The sequence below is a fragment of the Saccostrea cucullata genome, unplaced genomic scaffold (assembly GCF_032062105.1).
Source record: "Saccostrea cucullata isolate Sc308-1 unplaced genomic scaffold, CSIRO_AGI_Scuc_v1 ctg1868, whole genome shotgun sequence".
In the NCBI taxonomy this organism is placed as follows: domain Eukaryota; kingdom Metazoa; phylum Mollusca; class Bivalvia; order Ostreida; family Ostreidae; genus Saccostrea; species Saccostrea cuccullata.
The window spans coordinates 723-10,826 of record NW_026937766.1 but is presented as its reverse complement, the minus strand read 5'-3'; the positions used below and the strand labels follow the sequence as shown (position 1 = coordinate 10,826).

Genomic DNA, 10,104 nt, shown 5'->3' with positions numbered 1-10,104 from the left:
GCAACGATTATTGTGCATATTTGAAATTACAATTGTACAAGCCAGCAGACGATTTCGAATTAAGTTCTGTGTAGGTTTCATTTTTAGGACCAAAGCGTCATTTCCGGTGTTGTGTTGGACGCCAGAAGAGTAACTAATGTAACTAATTTGGTGTTATATTGAAAAGCTTGCAATATTTCCATAACTAGACTGCATTTTTGAGTCATTCAATGGATAATCCACAGACTGTATAAAGAGAATGACTTTGTCAACTCATCTTATTCCTGCTCGACGTGTTGTCGTGACTGGTATTGGGCTTCTCACGTGTCTAGGAGTAGGAAAGGACAAGGTGTGGAATAATCTAATCAACGGCCAATGTGGAATCCGTAAAATTGATAAGAAAGGTTTGTTTACCGGGTATATGATCATTTTGGTATGAAAATTATATAGTTTACTTTAATGTTTTAAGGCCATTACAGTGTAATTGTGAGTGTATGTTTGCTTATAAGCTCTGATTAAATCTTATTTACAAATAAGCAGAACTTTGGTATATTTTTATGATGACGTTATTCAGTATCATTTCTCAGTGTCTACATCCTTGACTAAAATTACCAATCTATTCTAATCAGATACCAATAATTAGTGGTGTTCCAATCATCGATTATAATCGAAAATCAGTCGATTGCTGGCATAATCCAAGCAATCGATTGCATTTTTAATATTCTGATTAATCGCTTTATTATTTTATTTTAAAAGCATAATAATTTTTAACCCTAAGTTTCCATCCACAGCATTACTTTTGACATATTCATGTAACGTAATGGTGCAGATAACAAACTCTTGTATTTCTACCCAGATAACAAAGCATGTTTCTGGGCTTTGGCGTACTTTTGGCTCTATAAATTGAACAAAGGACCAGCTGGATCACCACAGAAAGTTGTCATTTACCCATTCCTACCATTTACTTGTTTAAATTGTTATATACTTTTTACATGTCCGATTATAATCGATAATTAGTTACTTAGAGTAACCCAATCATCGATTGTGAAAATTTTACCGATTCCCATCACTACCAATAATAGGGACCTCGACATCTTTGCTAGCTAAGGGTGATGATCAGCTCCTCCCTTCTTTTCAAATGAGAAGAGCGGATCATCCCCCTTGGCAAGTGAACATGGAAGCTCGTTGGAGTTTGTAAATTTAAAATAAAAAAAGAACAGATGTCTTGACTGGCAAGTTTTTTCCAAAGAGTTTAGTACAGGAATGTTTTTATAATATACTACTACCTTCCATGACAAATCAAAAGGTATTCGGATATACATGTTGTAGTTAAAAGCTCTTTATCTGTATATATATCTTCAATTTTTGTTTTTATTATTTTTCATTCAAGTATATTATCATTTGATTTCCATTAACATATTTGAGAAAGAAATTCTGGTATTTTTCCAGAATTTCCACCAAATATTCCCTGTAAAATAGCCGGGTTTATTCCTGAAGATGTGAAAACACATTTCAGTTCAACAGAGCAGAGGCAGCTGTCTGAGGGGATAATGTATTCCCTGATTGCTGCTGAGGAGGCTCTATCAGATGCAAACTGGAAACCAGAAACTCAAGACCAGCAAGAGAGAACAGGTATAAAGACCCCTAATTATTATGAATTAAGGCCACTACTTCAATTATATATAGGATTCAATAACATAACATTGATAAATATCAAGGATTGTTAGTAAAGTTAGCATACAGAGTGATCTATGGAAGATCTATGTCTATAATCATAGGTGTAACCATAGGAATGGGTATGAATGGTATGAAGGAAATTTACACCACAGCTGATCGCTTGTTCCATAAAGGTTACAGAGAGGTCAACCCATTCTTCATGCCAAGGATTCTTATCAACATGGCAGCTGGACATGTTAGTCTGAAATATGGAATTCAGGTACCGTCTGAAATATGGATTTCAGGTACTGTAAATGAAAAGAAAAAATACTGGTTAATTGTTCTAGTGAACAACTGTATCTTTGGTACACTGTGTAAGTTTTCTAACTAGAAAGCATGGCTAGTTTCTTGTTACAAATGAATTTTACAGCATGTACCCCACAGTTAATTACCGTATAAGTGGAAATTTTAGCGAGACGCAAATTTAGCGATTTCTACCTAAAAACTGGTATTTTATTCTTAGCAAAAGTAAGTTCAGCGTTATTCTTAGCGAAAGTAATTTCAGCGATTTTAAAATATTAACTAAAGAAGGTATTACAAATAATACACAATTAATTTTTAGCGATATTCAATTTTAGCAATGTCAGCACCCTCACTAATAATGCCAAAATTAAATCCTCGCTAAAACTTCTACTTATACGGTAATTAAAACATTACTGGTTTTGTTTAGGTATGGTTGATATATAAAGGTTATTATTGTGGTTATCATTTATGTGTGAAATTTAATGAGTATAAGCTGTATTGACAAACAAATAATTAGCAAATATTTTTTTTATGATTATTACAGGGACCAAACCATGCTGTTTCCACAGCCTGCACCACTGGGCTCCATGCAGTAGGGGATGCGTTCAGATTCATACAGAGGGGGGACGTTGATGTGATGGTGGCAGGGGGTGCAGAAGAAAGCCCCAACCCTCTCTCTGTGGCAGGATTCTCAAGGTTAAACTTCTAACAGACAATTCTCATTTTAGATTTAGTCAATATATGCAATGAAACATGATTCTAGTACATGTATACAAAAAGTCAAAAATGTTATTGAATAAGTCCTTAAATTAAATTTTTTTGATATTAATCGATTTAAGGTATGCATATAGAATCTTTTAAAAAATTTTCTCTTGAAGAGAGAAAATTATTAAATATTTTATAAGCAAATGCTGTGTGACAAGTTTCTCAGCTTGTAGAACTAATAATTTTTTTTCCGCAATATGAAATGTTGCAGGATGAGAGCTTTATGTACCAAGTTCAATGACCACCCAACGGAAGCCTCACGACCTTTTGACAAGGACAGAGATGGCTTTGTGATGTCTGAGGGGGCAGGTGTTCTGATTCTGGAGGAGATGTCTCACGCCGTTGACAGGGGGGCTAACATCTATGCTGAAGTGCTAGGGTATGGTTTGTCAGGGGATGCCTTCCACATGACTGCTCCAAGGTCAGATGGTAGAGGTGCGTACAGGTGTATGAAGGCTGCTCTAAAGGATGCACGTGTCAGCCCAGCAGACATTGGGTATGTTAATGCTCACGCCACATCTACTCCTCTTGGAGACAAGGCAGAGAGTCAGGCAATATGGAGGATATTTGAACAATGTGACAAAAAACCTTTAGTCTCATCTACAAAAGGAGCTCTAGGACATTTGTTAGGGGCTGCAGGAAGTGTGGAGGCAGCCATCACAGTTCTGGCCTGTCAATTAGGAATTATACCGCCCACTATTAATCTCCACCAATCAGATACTGGAGTAGATCTGGATTATGTTCCTCTTGTGTCACATGACTGGAAACATGATACAAGGACAGCTTTAACAAATTCATTTGGATTTGGTGGTACAAATGGAACTCTCTGCATTAGATCTTTTAGTGGAGGGTGACATTTATTAATTTTGTCTGTTAATTGAATCTTAAATTTATTAAACATTTTATGTTGCTGGAAAATTTTGAGTGCTTATATATCTTATATATATATATGAACTAAAAGTTTGATGTAGATTCATAAGAATGCATACATGTATAACGTGTCATCTTACCCTGAAATCTCCTTATGGTATCCAATCCTTAATAGCAACAGACCTAATGAATTGAATAGATAACAGGTTTCTTGGAGTTGAATACTCAGTATTTTTAAACATAAATCCCATTTATTATTTTTAGCATGTAAGGATGGGATGTGTCCTAATTAATGACCTTGAATTTTGGTAAGAGTTATCGCCCTCTGTTTTAAATTAATTAAAAAATCAATTTTAAAAAACTTATTTCCTGGTAAAAAAAATTTTTCAATTGCCATTCTATATCTAATGTTTCAATACATATTTCCAACACAGTATTTAATGATATTCTCACTTGAATTTTTACTTAAAAAACATGCATGTGAACAATTACTGATCAGAAAGTTGTATAATTGCTATTAACACCCCCTTTCCATTTGAGAGGCAGTTTACAGAATTCAGCAAATGTCTATTTCTGGGTATTAAACAAACCAACTTATATAAACATAGTTATAATGAGGAAAGGTGTCTCTTTCAAAATTATAAATTTCATGGCCCCTGGGTCAGGGGCTCTGGTGTTAGAGTGAGGCCGTATTGATTTTATAGGGTAAATGCATTTATTTTTTGAAAATCTTCTTTTTCTTTGCTTCTAGGTATTAAACAAACTAACTACATACATAATTATAATGAAGAAGGGTGTCTTTTTCAAAATTATGAATTTTAAAGCCCTAGGGCCAGGGCTTTGGTGTTAGGGTGAGACTTTATTGATTATAAAGTGGAAATGCATTAATTCTTTGAAAATCTTGGAGTTCTCTGCTCCTGGGTATTAAACAAACCAACTAACTACATAGTTATGAGAAAGGATGCCTCTTTCAATATTGTGAATTTCATGCCCTTGGGTCAGAGTTCTGGTGGCCTTCTCATCAGCCCCTGGTTATTAAGTAGATGAACTACATAGATAGTTTTTTTGAGCATGGGTCCTTTTTCTGGGTCATGGGTACTGTGTGAGGGTGTGTGTGTGTGTGTGTGTGAGGGTGTGTGTGTTGGGGGGTCTTATGATTATATACTGAAAGTGAATTAATAGGTTTGAAATCTGCTTCTTGGTATTGATAAAACATTTATGATGAACAAGGATGCCATTTCCAAAATTGTGAAATATATGGCCCAAAGGTCAGGGGTTCCTGTAGGGGGTGCTTCTGATTATTACTGATATTTACTGATAAGTTGAAATGAATTTTTGGGTTCCCCTATACGGCCTCTGATTTAAAACACAAATCAAATTTAATTGTTGAAAAGTTGTTTTATGATGCTCAGGTGACTTATAAGGCCGATGGGCCTCATGTTATGCTGTCAATTCCTGCAAATGGCTTTACCCTCAATAAATATTCCTCAACAGAAGACATTACTTCGTATGACGTGTTGAACCTCAAAATGGCGACAACCGTAATAAACTGTAATTATCGCTGAAATTGCATCTTCATGTTTTAAAAACTATATATTAAAAAAGAACTAATGTGCTTCAGATATGATAGAACTAGACATTTGAATTCTTTAAACTGACTACCAAATTAACAGGCGGGGAGGTGGTTTAATAGGAATTAATGATCAAGTAATTGTCAACACGGCTAGTTAATACATTTTATAAGCATATATTACCAAGAATTTTATTTGAGCTGCAACAACACAAGAAATTTTTAAGCCCACACGTTGAATATTGAAACAGGTCGACACCATAACATTCCTAAGAATAATGAATTAGAATTATGTACATGTTGTAATCTCCATGATATAGAAGATGAATTTCATTTTATTTTGAAATTCCCAGTTGTATATTGATCTAAGAAAAAAAACTTTGCAGAAGTGTTATTATACTAAGCCAAGTGTTTTTAAATGAATTCAGCTGTTAAGTTCCAATAATATTAAAGATCTTTTAAATTTGGGCAAATTTTTGAAAGCTGCAACAATGTTAAGAAAAAATAAAATTGAGGTATAGTATAATTTTCATGTACTAGTATGTGTTTTTTACGTTCACTCTCTCTGTATGTTTTCCTTATTATTATCATGTTTGTATTCTCTGATGAGCCAGTTGGCTTAAAGAAATAAAGAAACTGAAACTTTTAAGCCCATGAAGCTTATATTCGTGGACCTGTAAAAAATAAAGTTTTTTTTCGATACAAAACTAAATTTTCGTGAATAAAAGCGTACCCTTTTCCTTATAATGCTAAGTACGCTTGATTTTCCCTGTGCTTAATATATTTTACAAAACATATATACACATAAACTCTAATAACTAAAGTATTTTTATACAGCTATTTCAATCTACAGGATTCAATTAAACAATTGGAAATCTTAAATATAAAATAAACAAAGAACCAATGACCAAATGAAATTTAAAATTACAGTGACGACTTGAAGCATCTGAAAAATTTAGTGATTCAAATTCTAAAACATTTACCTCTCCCTAGAAAATTCAAAAATTTACAACATTATTGCATCTTTTTACGCTTATATACATACTTTTTCAGTTCTTTTATTTACTTCAATTGTTATATTATACTGAGTACGTAATATTCCTTGTCCATTCAAGTCTATAAACGTGTATCTTCAAAACATATTTGTTCCGATGTACTTTCTAATTTAATTTGTGTTTCAGTTGGTGGGTAGCAATGACATTTAAGCATAATCCTTTTATTAGTTATTTCAATTGCATTCGAAGTTTCCTTAACTGCATAAGCATCACAGAAATCACATCTTCTTTGAGAGTCAATTGGGCAATTAAGACAACCACAAGAAAAAGTGCAAATTAATCTCAATACACAGCAGCATTCACAGTATCTGCATCCCTCCTTACAGAGAATAATTTCTTCACTCGATGATCGTGATATACTTTTAGATTTAAATGTATTTTCACATTTACATTGACCAGCACGTTCACTACATCCTCTTAAACAGTCTTTCTCATAATCTGCAAGAACGCCTTCGTTATGAATACATTCAATTTTCCCCGTTTTCATTTCATTGATATATTTCTTTATTTCCGACCGCTTCATATGAACCCTGCTTGTAAAGTCTGTTATAAGAAGCTCCTCCACTATTCGAGGTGGACCAAAAACGAAAAGGAGTGAAACCACAGTAGTCCAGTCTAATCGAGCACCAATTTTTATATATTCTACTTTTTGCATAGTATCAAATATTATTATAAAAAATAAACTACTTACTGTAATTTTAAGAAGCAAATAAAAGGCTTCGTTTTTCAGAGGAAAGTATTTAGCAACAATTGTATTAAAATCCTGTGTAGATATACTGGTTTCCTCAGTAATTTCAAAAATTTCATTCAAGAGATTTTTATACAACTCTATGAACTGGTGAACGTAGCGAAAAAGGTATACTATGACAGAGGTCACAAATATGATATAGATGAAAACCTGAACAGGGTAATGGGGAAGTGCCAACAATACTGTATAAATAAAAAACTGAACAAGGTAACTCATCCCATAAAAGAAAATATTGAAAGAATACTCATATGACAAAACTATGTATGTCCCCGCAGCAGCATGACAAAATAAATTGCAAACTAGAGACCTTAATTTTTCTTTGAAAGACTTTTCTGTCCTTTTTGGTAGCTGTTCAGTTCTCTCCTTGTTTTCACAATGATGTAAAGAGCGTTCGCCCTTTCCTTCTGCAATTTCAGTTCTTCTTTCTTCAGTATTTTGTTTGTCTTTACTCTGGTCCTCATTTTTCTCATTTAAACAACAGTTACTTATACAGAAAAGTATACACGTAAAAAATTTGCTTAAGAAAACATAAAAAATTGAAATGATGGGGCAAATAGCATTAAACAATATGAGCATTGCATTAAAAGGAAATATTATAACTGAAGTAGCATAAGCCCATCGACACTCAAAATCAACACCCCTGATGAAAAATATTCTAGTCCAAAATGTGTAGGACAGTATTAAAGACAGCTTGTGAATTTTAAATGACACTAAAGATTTTTCAAATTGCATGTCTTCCTTTGTATTAGTATCATTTAACATCTCTATCGTAGTATCGTACGTTCTTGAGTCACTTTTCATTTCGTCTGATTGGAGAGCTTCTGTTGTCTCCTCAGGTAGAAATACAACAACTGGAATCAGCCTGAATATATTCCCATCTGTACGAATATTACTTAAATCAATGATGAGAAAATCGTCAAGTATGCCGCCAGAATTTATCAAAACACATAAATTGACGAGTGCGAAATTCAATACGCCCCATGCAACCTTTAAACTATTTTTGGTAGTCATATAAAAATTTTCTGCATGCTGAAATGGTCCTTCGTCGTTGGAAGACTTTAAAGAGCAATCGCATTTACTGAACACCTCTGATTTTGCAAGATATACTAGGGATGTAAGAACCATAATAAGGATAATAATTCGCAAAGCTGCAAAATACTTATTACTTCCTGTATAAATTAATCGTAAAAGAAACCTCGCTGGGCTGTAAGGAGAATCTGACTTGTAATATCTGTAGAACTGGGTTTTGTAGTTTGTACTGTGAGTGTAAAATGCCATTTCTATGATGAGTGGATAAAACGCGTACAGGAACAATATGATAATAATAACAATTACATTTACATAAGATTTTCCCACAACTTTGAATTCGTTGTTCTCAGTTAGGCACCAAAAACGATATCCTATTTTAACGCCAGATAAGTTGATCATGAATTTTGATACTTTATCATAGGATTCAAGTTTTGAATGGCAGATGTGTCTATTGTTCTCGTTAGAGATGGTACCATTTTCATAAATAATATGCATAAGATATTGCGAAAGGTATTTGTCAAAATGAAATCGGCAATCCGTTGTAAAGTTTCCTATGGAAATGTTGACTTTGAAAGAATCTTGTTTTGCTTTCAGTAGACCAAAACTGAAGACGTCAACATCCTCCGGATAACCCAAGACGTACTGCTGATCTTCTGCAATCCATACCCATCTTCTACGTTTTTCAGCTTCAACAAATGTTTCATCATCCGATCCATTGATTGCTAGGTCAAAAAATATTATATTTATCCCCTTGTAAGCAAGATCTTGAAATGATTCAGGTTTTACTTGTAGTGACGAAGAATACTGAATGCAAGCGTTGGTTAGATTGTTCATATAAAATGTCAAAGAAATGCACAGCATCATCAATATGTCCTGATTGAGAAACCTATAAAAGTAACGTACAAAAGTGTTAGTCAACAATTTAATTACGTAGTTAATCATGAAGCAAAGTGACACTTAGGAATCAAGGTTGCAAATATCTATCTGGCTCTCTTTCGTCTTGTATTTCTTGAGAAAAGTAACTGTTATAGTAATCTATATATAATATAGCTCAAAGTTGGGGAGAAAAACTTTAAAGATTTCTCATGCACAAGTACCTGAATAAAATTTTGCTTCAGAAGCAAACACAATAAATGAATACTCTAATAAAGGTACACATTTTGTACCTATGGAAATAACAGGTATTTGGAAGACTTAGACTTTAAAAATATAGGTATTCTTATAATACCTCGGAGTACTTGTATTTAGACTTTTTTGAACATAGAAATTTTGTAGAAGACAAAAAGGCGTTCAAACTTTTTCTTTATTACAGTTGGGGAAAATCTTTAAAGTTCTTTTTCCCAATAACAACATAGCCATGATTAGTTATATTTTTATTAAGCATATTCAATTAGCGTAGATTCCAATTAATGTGTTTATAAAAAGTAACCTCCGGGGGAAGGATGGGGTCACAAAGACCAATTAAAGTTTAACACAAGAAAATTTAAGACAATATTTTAAACTTTTTTTCTTCAAAAAATGAAGACATGTACATAAATACTGATAAAGAACAGCAGGAACATACTTACATTTCTCTGGTGAGCGTTGTACCCTAGGGACCTCTTATTTTAAAAAAAAGTTATGACGTTAAAAAACAGGTTTAATGTATTGTGGGGAAGTATGAAAAAGTTACAAAAAGATTATGCTGTTGGATTTGAGGGAAAATTGTAAATCAAAATTTTCTTTAAAAAAGAGAATCCCCCTTTACACCATGAATATGGTCTAAGACAGTATGTCCTCTCTACAGCAGTGTTTTTGGGGTGTAGAGATGGGGGTTTAGAAGAACATTATTTGTACCCTGCAATGTGTTTATTCCTATTGTCTTTATAAAGTTTTGGAATTCAGAATAGGTAGGGTATCTTAGCTTCATTCCTTAAAACTTTTATAAACGTGTGATCTTTTGGAGATAACATTGTGAATTGGATTTCTTGATTTGGAACTAAAGCCGGGATCTCCTAAAATGCAGATTGAATAATTAGCTATACAAACAAAAACTAATTCTTTGTCAGTTGGGATCAAGAGATACTGATCCTGATCAGATAATCTTTCTAGTTCCTTTATCACTTGTAGTCTACTGAAGACAGAAGAGT

At 33.4% G+C, this 10,104-nt stretch overlaps 2 protein-coding genes across 2 annotated transcripts; one reads left to right on the top strand and one right to left on the bottom strand.

Annotated features, from left to right (window-relative positions):
* The first annotated feature begins 107 nt into the window (after positions 1–107).
* On the top strand, positions 108–4,675 carry LOC134248802 (3-oxoacyl-[acyl-carrier-protein] synthase, mitochondrial-like). Its single transcript, XM_062731181.1, has 5 exons — positions 108–383; positions 1,429–1,611; positions 1,758–1,915; positions 2,483–2,634; positions 2,915–4,675. The coding sequence occupies exons 1-5, from the start codon at positions 239–241 to the stop codon at positions 3,555–3,557; spliced, it is 1,281 nt and encodes a 426-aa protein (XP_062587165.1). The 5' UTR covers positions 108–238; the 3' UTR covers positions 3,558–4,675.
* A 1,468-nt stretch (positions 4,676–6,143) lies between these two features.
* On the bottom strand, positions 6,144–8,841 carry LOC134248801 (uncharacterized). Its single transcript, XM_062731180.1, has one exon. The coding sequence runs from the start codon at positions 8,837–8,839 to the stop codon at positions 6,260–6,262; it is 2,580 nt and encodes an 859-aa protein (XP_062587164.1). The 5' UTR covers positions 8,840–8,841; the 3' UTR covers positions 6,144–6,259.
* Between the last annotated feature and the right edge of the window lie 1,263 nt (positions 8,842–10,104).

Excerpts from the sequence above, each read along its gene's own strand:
- LOC134248802 (XM_062731181.1), top strand. The coding sequence starts at position 239 with ATGACTTTGTCAACTCATCTTATTCCTGCTCGACGTGTTGTCGTGACT. Across the intron at positions 384-1,428 it reads CCGTAAAATTGATAAGAAAG|AATTTCCACCAAATATTCCC; the intron begins GTTTGTTTACCG and ends GTATTTTTCCAG. Across the intron at positions 1,916-2,482 it reads GTCTGAAATATGGAATTCAG|GGACCAAACCATGCTGTTTC; the intron begins GTACCGTCTGAA and ends TGATTATTACAG.
- LOC134248801 (XM_062731180.1), bottom strand. The coding sequence starts at position 8,839 with ATGATGCTGTGCATTTCTTTGACATTTTATATGAACAATCTAACCAAC.